This window comes from Miscanthus floridulus, chromosome 7, assembly GCF_019320115.1.
Source record: "Miscanthus floridulus cultivar M001 chromosome 7, ASM1932011v1, whole genome shotgun sequence".
Lineage (NCBI taxonomy): Eukaryota > Viridiplantae > Streptophyta > Magnoliopsida > Poales > Poaceae > Miscanthus > Miscanthus floridulus.
In genome coordinates this window covers 22,245,639-22,267,329 of record NC_089586.1, presented here as the reverse complement: position 1 = coordinate 22,267,329, position 21,691 = coordinate 22,245,639, and the positions used below count along the sequence as shown (strand labels likewise).

At 44.1% G+C, this 21,691-nt stretch overlaps 2 protein-coding genes across 2 annotated transcripts; both read left to right on the top strand.

The window, feature by feature from the left end:
- Positions 1-2,858: 2,858 nt before the first annotated feature.
- Positions 2,859-7,540, top strand: LOC136462810 (putative glucose-6-phosphate 1-epimerase). The gene is made up of 9 exons (XM_066461856.1): positions 2,859-3,016; positions 4,440-4,514; positions 4,814-4,870; positions 4,959-5,116; positions 5,234-5,374; positions 5,728-5,830; positions 5,920-6,019; positions 6,135-6,379; positions 7,062-7,540. The coding sequence occupies exons 1-8, from the start codon at positions 2,924-2,926 to the stop codon at positions 6,353-6,355; spliced, it is 948 nt and encodes a 315-aa protein (XP_066317953.1). The 5' UTR covers positions 2,859-2,923; the 3' UTR covers positions 6,356-6,379; positions 7,062-7,540.
- A 5,939-nt stretch (positions 7,541-13,479) lies between these two features.
- On the top strand, positions 13,480-18,443 carry LOC136462809 (SUN domain-containing protein 2-like). Its single transcript, XM_066461855.1, has 3 exons — positions 13,480-13,754; positions 14,464-15,598; positions 17,710-18,443. The coding sequence occupies exons 2-3, from the start codon at positions 14,510-14,512 to the stop codon at positions 18,004-18,006; spliced, it is 1,386 nt and encodes a 461-aa protein (XP_066317952.1). The 5' UTR covers positions 13,480-13,754; positions 14,464-14,509; the 3' UTR covers positions 18,007-18,443.
- The last annotated feature ends 3,248 nt before the right edge of the window (positions 18,444-21,691 follow it).

The window sequence follows — 21,691 nt, the reverse complement described above, 5'->3', positions numbered from 1 at the left end:
AAAAATGGTTAGATATTTTAGAGACTCAGAGCATTTTTTTGTCCGCCTCTAAAAATAAAATAAGTTGTCTCTAAAATCGTTTTTTTATAGTAGTACATGGCGGCTGGGCGTGCGGTCCTCTCATAAGGTTGAAGGAGAGCAAGAGAGGAGAGAGAAGACTTTCTACTATTGACACATGGGTCCCACTAAAGTAAAGGGGATAAGTTTACACATTCTAGTCCAGCAATCTCCCCTATATAGTCTGAAGCTATATTTTCTGAATGCCCTATAAATAAGTCAATGAGTTTTCTCGGAGTTGCTCTAAGCTCCATCTCGTTTTCCACCAGGCAGGCCACAAGCCCACAAGGGCCATTTTGTACCCGTCGAAACAAGTCCAAAGTGGCATCTACGAACCAAACACCCCAAAACTGCGTGAGACGGGCGGGAGGGCAATATCCAAGGTACCAATCACGCCCTAATCCCCGGTCAGATAGACACAGCCATGCGGCAGCTCCTTCGTTTCAAGGGTGCGATCGCAGCAAATTGAACTGTCCTTTATGTTGCTCATTAATTAATACGCAGCACACAGCACACTGATCAGCGCGCGGCGCGCGGTTCTTCTCGAAAGGTTGGAGGAGATGATCGAACTGTAATAGCCAGGCCTTATCGACGAATAAATAGACATACGGCCGTGGCTAAACTCTCTGTCCCCTCATGGCTTCATCCCCGCGCGCGGGAACCAAATTAGTGGCATCGAGTAGGAGATTAGTGTAAAACTTACCGTCGGCGAGGTTCCTGTATGCATATGCATGCCGAAGCAGAGTCGATAGGTGACGGTGCGTGCGTGCGTCGTTGGCAGCTGAGACTGAGAGTGAGAGCTCCTGGACCGAAAATGCGTCGTCCCAGCGCGGCGAACTACTGATCGAGCTGATCAGCTTCTACGTCTCTCTCTCTCTCTCAAAAAAAAAGAGCTGATCAGCTTCTAGCGTGGTCTCGTGGTCGTGGCCTACAGGCCAAGCCAGCCAGCGAGGCAGCGCGAGAGCTACATTGACCTAGCTGTGGTCACTGGTCAGATACTCAGATTGGAGATAGGCTAGTTTCTCCATCATCCGGTTGGCAGAATGGCAGTCAGGTTTTCATAGGATGGATCTCGCAGCGGAACGGCAACAAATTCAGTGCAAGAGTGTAACCGCAAACTTTCTCTCGCCTCTCCTTGCTTCGTTGAGCAAAGCTAACCTTGCCAAGACGGAGAGCGATGCTGAGTGACCAGAACCGATCGAGATGGATGGGTTCCGAGTTCGACGGTCCGACCACAAACCTCAGGAAATAAGATCCGTCTAGCTTGCTTCAATGAAAAAGGCACGGACCGAGCACCGTACTGGCGTTCCTACGAAAGCAAATCGATGTGCTACAGGTGGCCACGTTCGCTTGGCTGATAAGCCGAACTGAAAAATACTGTTCGTTAATTTGTTGTAAGAGAAAAACACTATTTTTCGCTGAAAAAGTACGGCTTATAAGACAAGCGAACAACTTCCGTTCACCTGGCCGCACTATTCGGCTGACCCATATTCGGCTTATTTTTTCAGCCGGAACAGTGTTTTTCTCACAACAATTCAGTCAGAACAGTGTTTTTCAGCCAGTTTCAGCCAAGTTTCAGACCAGCGAACGGGGCCTATGGACTGAAAAAATCGATGGCCATTGGTAGATTGGTTCACCTAGTTCCGGCCGCACTATGGACCGAAAAAATCAATGGCCATTGGTAGATTGGTTCACCCTGTTCGTTTGTTGTGGCTTATAAGTCGGCTAATGTTGTTTTGTTGTGAGATAAAATATTATATCATGACTGATAAACATGACGATCAAGTGAACGGGTGCATGCTTCTAGCTTCTCTGCTGCAACCCTCTGCTCGTGCAGCGGTTGGAACATTCACTGCTTGGCACTGTAGCACCGGTGGATGGGCTTGGGCAGCTCGAAACGTTGTTGGGCCTGTCTGGTCGCTTTTCGGCCGAGGGTGTTGTGTTGGTAGCAGAGGCGGGCCAGGTGCTCAAAAACAGAAGGAAATATCAGAGGCGGGCCAGACATTCAGACAAGTACAGTAATGCGTAACAATTTCGGCCTCCAAGAAACTGCAAAACAGATTGTAGTAGTACTTCTTATGGCCCAGATCTTTGTTCAGCTAGGCCCACCATGTAACACATTTTCTCGCTTTATTAATTGCCTTTTTCTGCTCCTATACACAAAACCATCTGCGACCTAGAACTGGTCACTGGACAAACACCTGCTGCCTGCTCGAGAGGCTGGAGCCGGTTCAATGGACGGCAAACATACCATGACATGACTTTTCTCAAGCAATGCTGCAACAGTACAATCTTCGTTTCGCCACGACGGAGCATTGCTCCACAGATACGATTTTTCTATTTTTTTAAAAAAAATTCTCATCACTCCCGAACGGCCGAACCAAAATAACTTGGAAACAATCCTAGAGTATTTATATGTAGACATGCATGCAATCACTTAAAATTCTGGGAAGATTTTACGTTAAGTCTAGTCAATGAAATACCTTCATTTTTTTAATTCTTAAAGGAATTAGCCCATGGAGTGTTCGATTATCTGTCTGGCTGTGCCTGAAACCTCACAGCTGGCGTCCCCGGAAGTACTCTGGATTTGGTAGCAAAATATCACCCAAAAAAATGAATTTTGAATAAACATTAGAACACGCACTCATGAAAATACGTCTCTGAAGTCAGAATGCACATGAAGCCGCTTTGCCCGTGCTGACACATCAAGGTTCAGGCTGCCCGGTGACCACTCTGCCGCCGCCGCCTATAAATGAGCCCTCCCACGAACGCAAACAAGTTCCCCAGTTCCCTCCCTCCACCCACCCTTCCTGGCTAACGGACGCGCGATCCGGCGCTTCGATTCCTCGCCGTCGGCGACTGAGGAATGTCAGGGGCGGCATCCGTGGAGCGCGTGAAGGACCGCGCCACCGGCCTCGACAAGTTCGTGCTCCGCGAGGCCCGGGGCAGCTCCGTCGAGGTCAGGCAAATTCTCTGTTGTTGCTCGATTGCTCTTCTGAAAAAATCATCTGCTCTTTGCCCTCAATTGTTTCGGTCCCCCGCAAATTAATTTCGTTTCGTTGTATTCGAGAGCATTGCTAGCTAGGCTCGATCGCGGTAGGGTGTGTAATTAACTTGTGGTTTAACAGAGATTTATTACTTACTACTGGGGTTGGTAATGTCTGGTTTGGTCAAGGAACAGTGTTGTGAGTTGTGACCATGTAGTGGAAGGTAGGTTTGGTCATCAGATGCCAACCTAGTGTTTGACCCTTCGTTTATCGATGGATCATTTCGTGCTTCATTAAGTATTATCCGATTGATTTGATCGTTCAGCAATGTGGTTGGCCTTGCGTGGGCTTCCGTGATGCTTTTGCTCAGCTGCAGTTTTGCCTGGAATTGCGTTAATGTATGTATATATGTGTTTTCTTTTCTGGTGGCATTTTTTTATTTGTTTATTTAGTCATCTTTTGTTTGTAGTCGTAGATACTTGGTCATGGTTGGACATTGTCCAAACAGTACTGAATGTTTTTAATTAAATAAGCAGAATTCTAGTTTCTGAATATGCACAAGGGACAGTCCTGGTATATTCTGGAGAAAAGAATGGGCCTGTGATCTCTTGTTTTTATTTGCCTCTGCTTTTTTATTAAGCTTCTGGAGACGGAACAGACAGCTAGATAACTTAATGAGATGCATATATATCATATATATTGGACATGGACGTGACACTCGTGACATGTCACATTGGTGTCGATATCTCCTCCTATCAAAATCATCGCAGTGCAGGCCATAATGGCTAACGCGGCAATGGCATCAATGGTGTAGAGTTATCGTAAACTATATTGCTCCTGAATAGTCAGTATTTTTCCTTACTTAGACCTGGTAACACACACTCTGCTAACGTGGAAGGTTGCTGTATGCATGCAATCTATAAGGAAATACTCAACGGCTAGTAGTGACTATAAGTCCCATTTTGTTGAATTTATTTCCGCACCTTAATTTGCCTTTTTGGCACTAGATTATTTTTCTCTGTTTAATTATACCGCGATCTACTAGTGTGCAAGCTGTCCAACTCCAACAGCTGGTTGTAAGAACTAGAAGTCCAAATGTCAGCTTATTCCTCCTTTCCAACAATTATAATTCAGTTGGGCCTGGGGCCTGAGGTACATGTCTATCTTTTGATTATGATCAGCTTCTGAAAAAAAAATCAATTTGAGACTGAAATAACAATAGAGATGCTACCAGTGGTCATTGCTTGCTTATTCTTTGGCCATCTGCACAAGAATATATATGCCATTTTGGTCATAAAAATAAGTTGCCCCTTTTTTACATTTCAAGTTCCTGTGAGTGATATTATCCCACAACAAGCATTGGTATCCTCAGTTTCTATGTTCAACTGTTAACAGGTATATTTGTATGGAGGCCAAGTGACATTGTGGAAAAATAACTTCGGTCAGCAACTGCTTTTTGTCAGTAACAAGGTATTCAGATATTTTAGTTTCAGTAAAATGTGCTTTGTGTTTATTCTTATTTTATTACATCAGGTGCTACTCTTCAGTTTCCTATCATGTTGTCATTGGACAATGTTAGGATTAGACTAGCATTTAAAACTCGTTAGCCTTCACCATTATGTTACAGTAAGACTAATGTCGGATGATCCACTGGTAGCAGGGAGTTGTATGCTAAGTCTTCTTTCCTATTCAAGGTGTTGCAATCTTTCATAAGTTTGAGTATGGCTCCATCGGTCCTAGTAATTATACATTTCTATATTTCTTGTCAGGCTACTTTTAAACCGCCAAAAGCAATTCGTGGTGGCATCCAAATTTGCTTCCCTCAAGTATGGTCATCAAGCCATTTAACCAAGTTCTGTTTCCCATGGAAGCAATTTGTCTTGTAACACCCAGATTAACAATGCCATCTTGCAGCTAGGTAACCATGGAGTTCTTGAACAGCATGGATTTGCAAGGAACCGATTTTGGAGTGTCGATGAAAGTCCACCTCCTTTTCCAGTTGCTACTTCCAATTGTCATATTGACTTGATACTCAAGTCATCTCAAGAGGATTTGAAGATCTGGCCACATAGGTCACCATATCTAGTCAATCATTGAATCATCTATATCACTATATCTGATAAAAATTGTCACTATATTCATTGGGCCTCGCCACTGATCCAATCATGTTCACTGCCCATGCCTTGCAGTTATGAATTTCGTCTGAGAGTTGCTCTTAGTCCAAGAGGAGATCTTATGCTTACATCTCGAATAAAAAATATCAGCTCAGATAGCAAGCCATTCCAATTTACATTTGCATACCACACCTACTTTTCGGTGTCTGACATCAGGTACCTTGTAAAATGCCATTTGTTTGCTTTATGTTTGCACCAAATTATTTTTGGTGTTTCTTACACTCTTTGAGTGCAAAGGTGCATAGCCAATAAAAAACTTGCTTCAATACTGGGTGGTGTTGAATTTATCACCTTCAGACTCAATACGCCTTCAAATCTTCAAGAAAAAGGGACAGTGTACAAGGAACTGCTTATCCTTGAATAGGAACCTCACCATCACAACCTTACCAAGTGGTTATCAATAGGGCCATATCAATACTGCAAATAGAATGTGTGGATCATCAAATAGATTTACATGGATCATTGACTACTTTCAGTTCCCATTTCCTGAAACATATTTTTACATTCAGTGAAGTGAGGGTTGAAGGTTTGGAGACCTTGGACTATCTTGACAACTTGCAATCCAAGAATCGTTGTACTGAACAAGGAGATGCAGTTGTATTTGAGTCTGAAGTAAGCTTGTGTTCTGCTAAATTTCATGGTTTGACGCCATTTCTGTACCAATGAAACTCTAATTACATTTATGTTGTTTTTTGAGTAAGGTGGACAAGGTATATTTGAGTGCTCCGCCAAAGATTGTGGTCATTGACCACAAGAAGAAAAGAACATTTGTTTTGAGGAAAGAGGGACTTCCTGATGTTGGTGAGTTAGGACCTTTTATTTCATTATTCGATTACAATGTTGATTTGTGAAATTCTGGATGTTGCCCTTTTCATTTCCATGGTATATATCATTGCCGGCCCTTCTCATTTTGCAGTTGTTTGGAACCCTTGGGACAAGAAGGCCAAAGCAATGCCAGATTTCGGGGATGAGGAGTACAAAAACATGCTATGCGTGGGGGCTGGAGCTATTGAGAAGCCAATTACTTTAAAGCCAGGCGAAGAGTGGATAGGAAAGCAGGAAATTTCTGCTGTACCATCCAGTTACAGTAGCGGACAATTGGATCCTGAACTGATTCGTCGAATGCACACAATATAAAGTTTACCAACAATTGCCTCCTATGTGAGTATTCTGCACTTACTTTGAGTGTTAGCAAATAAATCGTGCCTCCTTTCTTACCGTATTCTGTTAGCCACCTGTGTACTTGTAAAACCATCTCTAGCATAGCTGGTACAAAACAATCAATGAGTAGGCACTAGTTAATAAAACCAATATTTAACCTCAAATAGGTTATCGCTGTCACTGTTAAAATGGTTCGACAGTTAGGATTTACATGTAAAAGATGGCCAGAGTGTGAGGACCACAGGATTGACATAAGATCTCCGTACGTGTGGTTATAGACAAGAGAGATTTGTCTTGAGAGGACACAGAATGGAGAGCTATGTTTTGAGGACAACAAATACAAAAAGTAATTGCAGTGTGCATATAACACTTTGATCCTTAGAGGGCATACTATTATGTCATTCCTATAAAATTCTGATCGTTGCACGATAATATCACCGGCTTAATTACATTTAAATAATAGTTATAGGATGCTTCATGTTAGTATTAGTATCATGTAAACCTTCTTCCTATTATGTAGTGTATGCTACATGACAAAGCTCTTCAGTAGCTGTCGTGCCAAGACCCACATACTACTGCTTCCACTAGCTCCTAGATCTTAGTTACTTGTGGTCGTTTGTCCCTGGAGTTTAAGAATATATGCAAAATAATTCTCGTTGAAGTTCCACTTCTTTTACTGCAGGAAGACTCGCTATCGTTACGCCTCTGAATGTGATAATTTTGAAAAATTGTCCATTGTTTTCCTGTCCGGTTCCAAACTAGCCTGTGGTTTTTCTGAAGCAGCGCTGGGACTGAAATTATCACCCTGTCAATATTAGACAAATTGGGGAGTTTTTCTTCCATATTTGGGGCCGGAGGTGTCATTCCGATCCGTATCAATCTTATACAATACTGTTTTTTTTTCTGTTTTTCTCATCCATATTTGGGACTAGAGGTGTCATTCCGATCCGTATCAATCTTATACAATACTTTTTTTTTCTGTTTTTGTATTGTATGTACTACTACAAAAGGAGCCCCAAGTTTGTACTGCATGTGGCAAACAAAACTATCAAGATATTAATTTTGAGTTGTATAAAGCGTCACGCGTTTCTTTGTGTTGTCCGGAGAGAATCGGGATTATCACGTTACTGTTGGAGCGGCTTACTGCTTCGACGTCTATAACTTTGGTTTTAATCGTTGCTCTATCCAAGGCATTTGAAAAATTCGAATTTACTGTGCAACTCCTATTTTTAGAAGTGACTCTATTTCCAACCGTCTCTAAAAATAAGTATTCTACCAAATAATCTTTTTGGAAGAAATCTAAATCCCACAACACTTCATATACTTACAATGTTAATTAGTTTCGTGTTGATTGTGGTAGTCATAGTCCTCCAATTGACTAAATTATGGATTAAATGGTTCTTTAGCTCATTTAGTCATGTTTAACCCGATCATGCTTAGAACTTTTATACGGGTTTTAACGGTTTATACGGTCCAACCGTTTGATTCACCGTTTATGGCATAAACGACACAGATGGCTTCGTTAAATGGACTAAACAACCGTTTTGGCGGACAAATGCCATATAGGACTACTTCATATCCCATATCCAATATGCTTCACCTCTATTGATCTTCTCTTTGTCTTTGATAATTTCATCTCATCTTCAACTCTCCACTAGTTGAGCCTTTGCACCACATGCAAATATGCCAATTTCCACCGTGGCCTCAAGTAGCTCAACTTTTCATTATGGACAATGCATCACATATTCATCTCACATGAAAACATTAGTCCACCTATGATTGTCACTTAATTACCAAAACTAAATCGAGACTTTGGCTGCTAGCTAACAATGGGCTGAACTAGAAGATGCCACCTTACCATCCAGTGGTGCACCGAAGATGGTCACCAGATCTTTGTTTTAGAGAAGTACTCCCTCCATTCTCATTTTTTTTTAGCCATGGAGAAGAGTTTTATGGGTACCGAGAGATTTTGGATATCGAGGTGGAGCATTAACGGACCATTGAGGGCTGTGCTTTATCCATCCATGCATGCATGTGACCTTCGGCCTGGTTAAACCAACCAAGAAAGCGTCTCGTCCGCTCCTAGCCCAAAAACACTTCGTATTTTCTGTGAACAATTAACTATCGCGCTTGCGTTTGGACTCCTACGTTAGAGCATCTCAAGAGTTTCCTAAACCTTCTCCTAATCTTTAAATTTTAAAAAAAATAAGAAAAAATCCCTCTCTAACAACTCCTAATACTATCTCATGATATTTTGGGAGTTGGGAAAAATCCCCCTTATGCACGTAACTTTACGCGTGGCAGACTCGCGGATATCCTTCGACTCCCGCTCGGTTTCATTCACTTACCGCGCGCGAACGAGAAGGAGATCGCCGCCGCCTACCTGCTGTTCCTGGTACTAATGGCTACCTGCTGTTGCTACTTGATGACCGGCAACTACTGCCGGTGTCTGCTACTGCTACTGCCGCTTTTTTGTGCTTGCCACTGTCTGCTACCACTGGTTGGTCGGCAGATATTGCTTGCTCATGTGCTTTTGATGTGACCGCCTGATGCCTGCAGCTAGCCTGTGCTGGGAGGAAGCCACCGCTGCCTGGGAGGTGCAGCGTAGGGCGACACGACGGAAGGAGGCAGCGGCGGCGTTGGTACGCGCGGCCACGATGAGTTTTGCACAAAAAAAGAAGGAAAGAAAGACCGGAAAAAAAAAGCCAAGTGGACCAACATTTGATTTTTACCTTCTTTTTTTCTTCCAATATCTTTTAGAAATTGGTAAACATAGAGTTTTTAGGAGAAATATTTAGGGAACTCTTGGAGATGCTCTTACATGCTCCCACACCTAATAAACCATCAAAACTGAGAAACATATGCCTAATAAAAGAGAATGGAGAGAGTATGTTGGATGCATGGTGGAGCTGTAGAAGGCACCGGAAAGCTTCGGTGATAGGGCACTGAAACAAAGGGAGCTCAACAAAAGTTATACAAAAGGTTTTCAAGGCCACTGGGAAACTCTGGTGAATAATCAAAGAAAAAACACCGGAGAAAAGGCTCTCCAATATATAGTTGGCAAAAGCTAGTCCTAATGGATATTCTTCTGGCACTCACTGCAGAACAATAGTTCATGCACAACGGCTAGTTTTGGTTACTGGGGCTATTCCAAGTCTTCCGTGTTAGGGTGTGCTGAAGTTCTAGAGAGTTGAGGCTCCATTCTCAAGTGCTCTATTCACCAAAAGTGCTTAAGAAAATATTAGGTGATTAGCGTAGTGATTAGGATAGTTAGACCACCCAATTGGTGCTTTGCTCTAGCCTTAGACATAATGTTTAATGAGGTTTGCATACCACTTGCCACTCAGTGCTTGTTCACACCATTATTATACTCAGAGGGGCTTTTAATCTTGCAAGATTACATCAATCGTGTTGGAGATGTGGCCGCCGATGGCCTATTGGAGGGAATGAGGTCCACGATGATTCGGCCAAAAGCTTGAGTGGAGATGGCAAGGAGCGATCCGAGAAAGGCCATCTCGGAGACCCACTTGCACATGGGGGAGGTTCGGGGCTATCCACGGAGTTATCTGATCGGGAGCTTAGCCCTTATGAGGGCATCCTTATGAGGGGTTCCAATGAGGATTAGGGAAAGGGTGAGATTCTTGATACCTCAGCAAAAATATCGTCATCACGAGTTTGCATTCTCTATCTCATTTAATCTTCCACATTTTACTTGCATTCCTTTGGTTGTGTACTTTACCTTCCTAGTATAGCTTGCTAGGTTAGTTAATAGGATTGGAACCTAGGGTGCAAAACTCATGGTAGAGATAGAAAATACTTAGCAAAATCTTAGTTTCACATCTAGATAGATATCTTGCATAGGTTTTGATAAGTAGGTTTTAGAGGCCACTAGTTTTAAAGTTACCTAATTCAAATCCCCATCCCTCTTAGGCATCTCGGTCCTTGAAGCTAAAACAATCAACTCCTAACCTGTGCAGCCAATGAGAAAGCCATCACATTCTTGACTTCTACCAGGCTAAGCAAGCTAAGCAGGTATTATGGTCTAAGAACTAAACGAACAATACTTCAAGGCATGGGTATGAACGAAAGGAATAAAGGCTAGTCGTACATAAGTAAACATGCATATCATACAACAAAGTCAAGTTATTCAATTGTAAAAGAGTCAAGATGCTTAGGGCCTTCATGGTGAATAAGCAATGCTCCAATGTCCTTGGGACATTACTTGACATCTCTCCAACTTTGCGGTACCTAAATGCATGCATATGATGTAAGAGATGTTACATAAGAGATTATGCAAAAGATTGTAGGTGAAATATAGAACATGGAAGGAGATAGGCTTGATTTGTTGTGCTTTACCATAGAAAGGGTCTTTAACTAAGTCGATACTACATGATTAAGTTAGGTCTAGAAGGTTTGCTTAAGCCCTAAGACATAAGTGCTATGTGAATGACTAGCATACCATCTAGAAAAGGACTTTATCTCTCGGGACTTGGTCACATATAAGTTGTGTGCTCACGGACTGTCCGACATAAGGGTCAAACCATCCACTAGCTCAGGTTAGGACTTGAATGTAGTTATGTTTGGTTCACTCAGACTGTCTGTACATGCAATTGGACATCTATGTGAACATGTCATGGGTGTCTGTACATGCATGGGGATGTTGGCACTACTTTTATATGCATTTTACCCTCATTTCTTCTTATAATTGCATGAAATATTGGCTTTAACACTAGTTAAGCTTGGTAACATCTGAATTTTCTGCTTTGCTTTGCTTTTTTTATCTATGTTTAGGGCATGTTTTGGACTGCTCCACAAACTCCATTGTGGTGAGTTCCACAAAAACTTTGAATTTTTGGAGCACCCATTTAGATGCTCTCTCAACTCCATCTTTTTCTAGAGCAGAGTTTGTGGAGTTACATCTGTTTGGTTGAAAAACATAGAGTGAAGCAGTCCTAAACAGACCTTTAATATTCATAGGATTTTAGCCAAAAGTGTATGATTTTGGTTCAAGCCTCCAAATGAGAGACCCACATGTGAAAGATTAAGCTCAACACACACTAGATGGCTTAGGCCGATCAGTCTAGCCCAAACATTAGCCTCGAGGTCTATCTTCGGTGAGGAGTTGATTCTAGATGGCTTGGATGCAAAGCAGTGTAGAACTAGTAAGATTTCCCCCTAACTTCACCAAGACATCGACATGATAACAAGGGATATGATCTTAGCCATGGTTGGGGATTTCTGGCACATAAGGCCCACATGTCAAGCTCTGAGAAGACTCCATATGGTGGCATAAAGATATGTAAAAAAGTTTGGCGTGAAAGGGTGTAGAATGAGCATAGCGATTGGCCTACGTCAGATTTTCATGATCTCAAATTTTTACCACGGGTTCCTTGGTGTATAAATAACCCCCCTTATCCTCCATTATTTCCAGCCATTTATTCTCCATAAGCCAACTAGTTAAGAGATAGCCATCCCATAGAGAGCTAAGGATCGAGCAAGTTGCTAGGAGGTAGCCTAGGCTAGCCTCTAGCTAGCAAGAGCACCGTGCATGACAATCTCATGTTGGAATTTTGGCGCCAAGAGTTGCATTGTCTAAGGTATGGACTTGGCGGTGACATTGTAACTCACATTTTGTATTAGAGTAAAGTGGCCTGGTTGTGCTATTAACCTTGTGACCCATATGCCTCCTTTTATGCTTTTCAGATATCATGGTCTAATATCAAGTTAGATCTCACAACATGTTCCTGCAATCATGGTGATTAGTGTAACACAATGGACTTATCATGACTCTTCACATATGCAGACATGTCCTCCTAGCTTTATTGATTGAGCCTATGTGGTTGTGCCCTTGGGAAACTTGCGTAGAACAACACGGTCTTGATAGGATATGGGCCTAGTAGGGGTGCTACCCCTAGGGTAGACCGAAGAATAGAGATTTCAAGAATTGTTGAATAGATGTATAGATTTATCTAACTCAATATTTATAGAACTGCAATACATTCGAAACGCCTTATTATCTTGATTTATTTTTTTTACCTTGTTATTTATTTTAAAGTGATAACATGTTATTACTCATATTGTTTGCCTTATTAGATATACATGTTATTTCATGTTCATATGCTCCATTCAGTAGATGCACTAATTAATTTAGATATGAATTGCCTAGGGAAAAGGCTATAATGTCCTCATGTGTGTCGACTGTGACTTCTATAGCAACTGCTACTCTCGTTTCATGGAAGCTGAGCAGGCAGTCATCCCAGTCATTCACCGAATCACCGTCCTCGCCAATATGTTCCCCTCAAGGCATGGGGTAAGGTGCTACAACACGGATTCATTGGCAAAGCAAGGCAAGATTGCCACCTCGCATTGCTAGGTTAAATCCTTGCCCTTGCATGGATTCATAGATTCCACCATGAAGCACTGACTTCGTGACGTCTCTATTAACAACTTAGTGTGGGTCGTGCCTGCACTTGCACACTGCGCCATGAGGCCATGCCATGGACAGTGATGAGAACACAAAGTCCCTCCCTCTCTCACCGCCCAGTCCCTTTCACATGGTTCCTGTTCGGCCGTCCTTTTCGCTTGACGCTTGCTCTCTCTCTCTCTCCCTCTCTCTCATGACGACGGTTGGGCGACCGCCAGCACCACCCTACGCTAGGTCTTTCTCGGGCCTTTCATCGGTGACGAGTCATCCATGATTATCTTGCTCATATACATTCTTCAAAGTGAGAATCAAACAAATTCTAAGATGTATTGTTTAAATATAATACTATTACAATAAAATATTTATTATTATTCTACTCATGGCTCTAAAAATATTGTCAATATGTGTTTGGTATGGGATATAGCAGGAGATGATCTAACCCATTTTCTTTTGGAGAAATGGAACGGTCCTAATATGTGCCCTGTTTTCTAAGTCGTACTTTTTCAGTCAACGAACAATATTTTTCTCTCACAACAAATCAGTCAACAATACTTTTAGTCATGATTTATCAGCCAAACGAACAGAGGGATGATTTGTGGAATGGCACACCTGACATGTGGGTCCATCTGTCAGTAGTCTTTTCCTTTTCTTTCCTCTCTCCTTTAGTCGGTTCTTCTTCTTCCTCCTCCCGATCCATCCGCAGAGGGCGGCGGCCGCTCTCCTCTCCGCCCGCGGCCGAGCTCGCCCCTCCGCCCACCGCCTGAACTCGTCTCTCCCGCGGCCGTTCTCCTCCCTCCGATCGCCGCTCCGCAACCCGGAGAGGGGACCGCGCTCGGCCGAGCATCACCTGGGGCCCAGCGTCCTCGCCACCAGCTCCGGCGCGGCGTCCGCCCTCTGCAGCCTCGGTGTCCCCGCGACCGGCTCCGGCGCGGCCGGCACACAGCTCCACAGGTAGGTCTCCGTCCGCACAGCGCCACGATCTTCTCTCTCCTTCCCACGCCAACAGCTCGTCCCTCTCGGTCCCTCTCCGTCTGCTTGATTCCGCTCCAGCCGCAGGCCGGCCTTCGCTCTAAAAATGTCATTACGCACCCAATTCGCCTGTAGCTGTATGCCTGTATGCTGCAACCCTACTCTGCCTTGTCTTCTCCCATCACCCTAAGCATGCGCGCAACCCCTACTCACCAACGACTGGGCCGGCCGTCGCTGCTGTCCTACTTCGCCACCCGCCACCTTCGCCGGCGACGAGTACCATTCCCTCCCCTTGGTCTTCCCTTCCTGCTGTGCGAAGCCGTGCGCGCCCAAACCTTAACGTAATTCGCGGGTAAAACCGTGCGCCCAAACCCTAACATACTATTCGTAATCGGATCTGGATCTAATTACAAGTGTATATGCATGTATTATGCCTACTAACTTCGATTGCTTTGCAAAAAAATATTGGTGTACATGTGTACACCCATGTCCTTTACTGGGTCCGCCCCTGAGATGGATTATCAATTATCCATAATTTAGTGCGGTTCTTAAACAAAATGTAGAAACCTTTACTTGCCATGTATGATACCAATACCAAACTTCTCTTCATATATTTTATGTTTAGCTGGAGAGGTTATCCACATATTTTCTCTGTTGAACTTTACTAAATTCCTGCTACCTTGAATTACAGGAGCATCATTATTTCTAGAATACAATCTACTTTATAGCTGGCGACAATGTCAGCTTCTACTGCTGCAATTCCTACTGCGAATACAAATGGAAACCATGCATTAAGTTCGGACTCGCATTCTAGCCAAGATGCTAGGCAGCGAACAGCTGGTATTACAAGAAGAAAAGCCTTGCCTCCGATTCTTCTTGCAAAAATTCCTAGCAATGATCTGAGTCATACTATCGTTGGAGAATCAGTTCTTGACAAGTCAAAATATTCTTCCGAAGCAAGAAAAGATATGGTTGCTTCAGCAGCTGCTGAACGTCAAAACAAAAGCACTACAGATGTGGTTGCTTCAGCGGCTGCTGTACGCCAAAAGAAAAGCCCTACTAAACAAGAAAAGGCCAAGTGGGTAACTGCCTTAAGTGTGCTTGTGAAGCTGTGTCTTCTTATTTCAGCTACTGCTTGGATGGGGCAGGTGTTCTGGAGATGGCAAAGTGGTGAATTATCATTTACAACACTGGATATGGAGAACAGGCTATCCAAGGTGGAAGGATTCAAGAAAACGGCCAAGATGCTTCAGCTACAGTTGGATGTTTTGGATAAGAAGCTAGGAAATGAGATTGACAAAGCAAAAAGGGATATCGCTAAGCAATTTGAGGATAAGGGTAATAAGATAGAGAAAAAGATGAAGACTTTGGAAGACAAAACTGACAAGTTGGATAAGTCACTGGCTGAGCTTAGTGACATGGGATTCCTTTCTAAAAATGAGTTTGAAGAGATTTTGAGCCAGTTGAAGAAAAAGAAGGGATTCGGTGGTACAGACGATGAAATAAGCTTGGATGATATAAGGCTATATGCCAAAGAGGTAGTTGAGATGGAGATAGCAAGGCATTCCGCAGATGGCCTTGGTATGGTGGATTATGCATTGGGATCTGGTGGTGCTAAAGTGGCAAGTCACTCAGAACCTTTCATGAATGGCAAGAACTATTTACCTGGTCGAAGCATTGTGCACACAACAGCCCAAAAGATGCTGGAGCCAAGTTTTGGGCAGCCAGGAGAGTGTTTTGCACTGAAAGGAAGTAGTGGGTTTGTGAAGGTGAAGCTAAGAACAGGAATAATTCCTGAGGCGGTCACTCTAGAACATGTTGACAAGGTAAGGTTGTTCTGCTCTACATTCATATGTAAACGACTAAACAAGTATCTATTGTTATTCATTTCAAACTTTCGTAGCTAACTAATTTATATAATTGAATGCTTAGGTATTTCCATCTCAAAATGTTTCTGTAGCAAACATATATCCCACCAAAGTTGGTGTGTAGGAATTAGGAAACATATATCCCGCAATAGCGTTACCTGGACACGGGTGTGGGTGTCGGATTCTGACTCGGGTGCAGGTGTCAGATTTGGTGATTGTTTAATGTATTATTTTTAAATTATATAAAATAAAAATTGGAACATAATATAGTTTATCGACAATTATTGTACAGTTATGTCATAGTACATAATTATCCATTTATGACCGTTCCAGAAGCACATGCATCACAGGTTTAAAAAGGGAGAAAAGAATGGGAAAAATTAAAAAGGAAAGCGAACAAAGGAACTAAGGAAGCCATTTACTGGCCAATTCTGCCGACCTAAATGACTTGCCCTAACCCATCGAACTCCCGAGTCCTGACTTCACTACTCATGAACAAAGCTTCCGCTGCATGCCCTTCCTCAATTCCTCCTCACTGCTTCTCACTCCCTCAAGAAGACGTGTTGCTGCAGCCAGAGAACCCAACACACAGCCACCATATCACCTCAGTAGCATCAATTTTGCCATGGCCTGTGTCTGCAGCAGGTGTGTCTGATGCTCGGAAGGCACTGCTACTGGCCCTGTCTGTGACGATGCTGGATCCTGGATGTTTGCCCTCTCCTCACATCCTATTCTGTAGCCGACTCGCTCCATCTTCTTGAAGGTGACCTTTCCTTTTTGGCACATCTGCAAGGTGTCCTATGCGTGTCACACTGTGTTTGGTGCAATCGACACAGTGATACGATTGGCGTACAGCCAAGAATCACAGCGAAGAACATAACACCTCGTTCCCATTTCTCTTTTTGTACGGGGAAGTCTGTGTCATTCTTTCGCCAGCGCCCTTTTTTTTGCGGGTACTAAGACTCCTCTCACTACCAACCAGCAGGCATCATCATCTGATCCGGTGAATCACTGATCAAAGAGCGAGCAGCCGCCAGGTTTAATGATTTTGTGGGATCCCTGGATGTAGCGGCTGTCCAGGGGCATCGAATTCTTTATCCGTTGGCAAAAACGCTAGTTTTGAACCAAAAGAACCGAAAGGCACTGAAAGTTGTTTCATCAGATCCACCTTCCCCCAAAAAATTTCGGATACTCGGGTCTCTGTAACACTGGCCATAAGGCAACTGCCCTTTGTTATCAGCTGAGCTAATTTAATTCCCTCTGTCAGTAAGTTTAGAAAGCAGGTAGTCAATCTGTTCTCACTCCTGATATAATCCACAAGGCTAGAACTTAGAAGCATAGATGCGGTTTCCAGCACAAATATATCTATTTCAGATTTGATGTTCTACATTTTGTTTTCTTTGGTGTGGGTTAATCTGAATAGTTTGAGAGATGGAACTGACAATCTGACATATCACTTGGATTGTTTTGTCAGGAACTCATGTGAAATCCTAAATTTGTTATTAGTTGTTATTAGGTTAGGTCTGACTTATGAATCTGATCTGATCATTAGGAGCATACTGATTGTCGACATCAAGTATGCTGCTTATGCTATCTCACTTGCCTAGATTTGGGAAATTTCAATAACTCTTGGTTCCTCTAATTGTCTACTCAATTATTCTAGTATTATCATGGGACATGTCACATAAAGTGATGAATGGTAACTTGATTACTGATGCGTGAAAAAATATGCAGAACACAGTTTATGATATCTGATTACAATATCATCAATTGTTCGTGGTTTAAATTGTTTAGGGAATTTTATTTATTACTGAACCTGAATTTGGTAATTCGAGTTGCCACTATCCTGATGTACCGTCACAAACCTATCCTTACTATCACATCAATTTTAAGCTGCCAAACTCTTGAGATTGTGTTTCTTTGATTGAGTGAAATATCATAAAATAATTTATTGATATTATATATGATATATCTTTCCTTGGGTCAGAGCTAGGTGGACGTTATTTTCTTGATTCAGCCACTCTCTCCAATTTAATCTTACTAACTCACGAAAACCATGACCTATGCAGAGTGTGGCCTATGATAGATCAAGTGCTCCAAAGGATTTCCAGGTCCGTGGATGGTACCAAGGATCACATGATGATTCAGAAAAGGATTCAAATGTGATGGCTGCTTTAGGAGAGTTCTCTTATGACCTTGACAAAAGCAATGCTCAGACCTTCCAACTAGAGAGAACTGCTGATTCACGTGTTGTCAACATGGTTCAGCTCGACTTCTCCTCAAACCATGGGAACTTGGAACTTACATGCATCTATCGCTTCAGGGTGCATGGCAGAGATCCCGGCTCCCTCAACATTGGAGGATGAAGCCCTGATCTGAGACGTGCATGCCAAAGCGTGACAAGATTCTTGCAGCATTTCTGCCGATATGAGCTTTGGTTCAGTGTTTAGTGGTAGTCGGAGGCTCGGAGCACGTCAAGCCCCCTACCACAGACAGTTCTTGGACAGGAGGATGAATGAATGGAATAAGATGAGGCAAACGAATGTTCAGGTCACAACAAGGGACCAGCGCCAGTGCACCAGTATTGACAATGTTCATTTAAAAAAAAGTATTGATAATGTTGATTTTATTCTGTTGCACATTGTTATGGACAGCTCAGATTTCTTGTGTTCGGCTGTTCATAGTTTGGCTTCAAATTTGTCTGTGTTTGCATCTCAGGACTCTCACTCCGTTTGAAGTTGCTCGTCTCGTTTCATTAGGACCCACTCTTTTCTAAAATATAAAAAGGAAACTTATTCTCACTTATTCGGCATTAGATAGCGTACTCAGTTCGAAGAAATCTCTCTTTTTGGCGGGCGTGAATGCACTAGCTAGACACGTTGGCATTAATCATGAGTTAACCACCGTGTTGGCTAGGGCGCTAGTCGGCCAAGAGTGGTGCGATCGTGTTGAGCTTAAGTGTCGGCTCGTCATCTCCTTTTTAACGACTTAACGCTCTATGATTGTAGAAAAACAGAGTTAACGCCTTCCTCCGTTCCTTGTAAGAAAACAGAGGCAGTGCATATTGTATCTGCATGATTGCATTGTCGTAAGAAAACAGAATTGTTAGTCTAATCTACACTTATATATGCTGTTGCCATGTACTCACGTGGATCGAAAGTTCTGTTGTCCCTGCTGCTGCGGATGGAATGACATCTGTGCCAAATCCGATACTGGTAAATTCACCATCCAGCACAGGCAAGGCAATAACAAGTAGAATTTCTTTCCTTACCAGCTCAACCAACTAGGACGAGCTTATCAAAATTTCTCTGAGCACAAGCTTAGAGGTCTTCATTCAGTAACTTAATACAATTATAATAACACAAAAGAAAGAAAACAGACTTCTCAAGGGTAGCTGGCCCATCAGAGAATCAATCACGAGAAATGTATATCAGCTTTGTTGAAGAGAGACAGCAGGTAAAAAAATCAACTTGGCTCAGCTTGGAACCTCTCTTTTCTGCAAAATCGCCCTGCTGCAATATACCCATAATCTTTTCTTTAAAGCTTGCAGCACCATCTCCATCCATGTCTGCATCAACCATTTCCATTTCATCATCTTCCTTCTTGTCGGTGTTGTCGGACTACCGACGAGTAAATTTGTATTTGCGGCGCGTCTGGCTCGGATGGTGTGCTCGGAGGACACAAGGATTTATACTGGTTCGTGCGGAACGTCCCTACGTCCAGTTCGCTGCTGCTCGTGTTACCGGCACTTGGTTTGCAGTAGAGGTTATAAACAGGCGAGAGAGGGAGAGGATCCCAAGTCTCTGGTGGAAGGAGTGAACGGGTGCTGAGAGTTCGCTTGCCGCTCAGCCGTGTGCTCGTGTCGTGCTCTTATGCTCCCATCCCCCAGCGTGGGCGCCCTGCTTCCCCTTTTATAGGCGAAGGGAAAGCACGGGTTACAGAGAAGGAAAAGGAGAAGAACGAGAGAGAAGAAGGCTTCCAGGGTTGCTGGGTCCTTCTCCTCCTTTATGCGGGTCCTGTTGATCATGTAGATGTCAACAGGGACGGCTCCATGTCATGGCCCTGTTCGTCACTGGCGCCATGCGCAGGCATCATCTGCCGGTCATGGCGTTCCACTCCGTCCCGACGGACGTCGTGGTGAACTAACACGTCTATCAGCGTCCGTACGAGGATTAGGCAGAACAGCACCGGCACGTCCAACACTGTTCTTGATGTGAATCCCCAGGTATGGCCCGTCATGGCCACAGGTTACATCAAGGTGTGCTAGCCTATTCCCTGGCGTCAGAGTTTTGACCCAGGCCCGTACGCTTAGACCTGGAGTGGTTGACGGTGGTATGGGTCCCCGTCGGACGAGACGGAACCCGCGTCCTCGAGGTCAGGCGAGACGGAGCCAGCGACCTTGGGAGAGACGGAGCCCGCACCCAAGGGGCCAAGCGAGATGGAGCCCGTGTCCTCGAGTTCGGGCGAGACAGAGCCCGCGGTCGGGCGAGACGGAAACCGCGTCCTTAGGGTCGGGCGAGACGGAGCCCGCACCCAAGGGGTCGGCCAAGACGGAGCCCGGGGCCTTGACGTCGGGCAAGACGGAGCCCGCGACCTTAGGGTCGGGCGAGACCTTTTAATACGTCTCAAGCCATCCGGGAAGTCAGCGTGGGCGCTAACTTCCTTGCTTTGGGTATCCCTAATATCGATACCCGACAGTAGCCCCCGAGCCTGCGGAGCACTAGAATACTCCTTTGGAGGCTTTTCCGGACGGGAGGACGCTGAGGGCCATGACCTTCTTTTTGTAGCCCGCGGTGTGTCTTGGTAGGACGACGATTCCCTTTTGTCATGATCGGTCTTCTAGGGGGCATGTAACCATAGGATTCGGGAGGTCAGAAGGATTGTTCTTGATTCCGGTCCGCCGTCATACTGCGACCGTGCATTCGGTCTTCTTGCGAGTCCAACTTCCCTCGAGCCCCTAGGCGTAGCTGGGGTCCGATCGAGGGTTGACTCATCTTTATGATCGTCATCCCTCAAACGTTTTTTTCTGATAAAACAGAGGGGCTAAGCCGTGCCACATTTTTCCTCGATGGACGAAACATGGTGCTCGGTGAGCTGTTAACTAGCTAGTCCAAGTGGGGCTCCGGCTTCTCATTCGTGGGGGTCCGGTATGGGTCAGCTGGTGACCGACTCCAGACTCTTGGTGGTCAATCCATATAGTTCTTGGGTCCGTTCGGCCGGTCCCAAGGGCTCGTTGCTTTTCTTTGAGGAAAAACCATGGACTAAGAACCGACCAAGACTCAAACATGGGCCAGGATGCCTGCGGCGCTCGTGCGCCTAGGTACTGGCCCCTAGTGGGCCCATCCCTTTCCACCCCTCGCTCTAAGGGTGCCCTGGAGCGGCTGTGAACCCGTCGGCGAGCCAGCCTTCGAACTCCTGGTCCTGAATGGCCATAGGAGCATTTTCAACTCTGTATCCCTCCTTACCTATGACGGTTCTTGGACCATCGACCGGGTGAACCGTCATCCGGCGTGTCCTTTGAGGGCGCGACTAGAGATAGCGTGTGCACGATCTTCGGAGGGAGGTGACATTGAAAGCTCTAGTTTGGTTTTGGTGAATTGATGACCCCCTAAGTGCTAACCTAGTTTATCAAGTGATCATGAGATAGGTAGCACACTTCAAGTAGAGAAGCTTATGAAGATCATAGCATGACAATGGTGATGGCATGGCAATGATCAAGGGCTTAAACTTGAAATGAAGAAAGAGAAAAATAAAAAGCTCAAGGCAAAGGTATAAACCATAGGAGCTATTTTGTTTTGGTGATCAAGACACTTAGAGAGTGTGATCACATTTAGGTTTGATAGCCGTACTATTAAGAGGGGTGAAACTTGTATCGGAATATGGTTATCAAAGTGCCACTAGATGCTCTAACTCATTGCATATGCATTTAGGATCTAGTGGAGTGCTAACACCCTTGATAATATTTGTGAAAATATGCTAACACATGTGCACAAGGTGTTTGCAGGGTTGAGATGGGTTTGGGCGGCGGGATTCGACGCTTTCGGGAAAATA

Bases quoted from the DNA above. Each gene is read 5' to 3' on its own strand.
- LOC136462810 (XM_066461856.1), top strand. From the start codon at position 2,924: ATGTCAGGGGCGGCATCCGTGGAGCGCGTGAAGGACCGCGCCACCGGC. The intron at 3,017-4,439 runs GTCAGGCAAATT...AACTGTTAACAG, and splicing joins CCCGGGGCAGCTCCGTCGAG to GTATATTTGTATGGAGGCCA. The intron at 4,871-4,958 runs GTATGGTCATCA...GCCATCTTGCAG, and splicing joins TCCAAATTTGCTTCCCTCAA to CTAGGTAACCATGGAGTTCT.
- LOC136462809 (XM_066461855.1), top strand. From the start codon at position 14,510: ATGTCAGCTTCTACTGCTGCAATTCCTACTGCGAATACAAATGGAAAC. The intron at 15,599-17,709 runs GTAAGGTTGTTC...TGACCTATGCAG, and splicing joins CTCTAGAACATGTTGACAAG to AGTGTGGCCTATGATAGATC.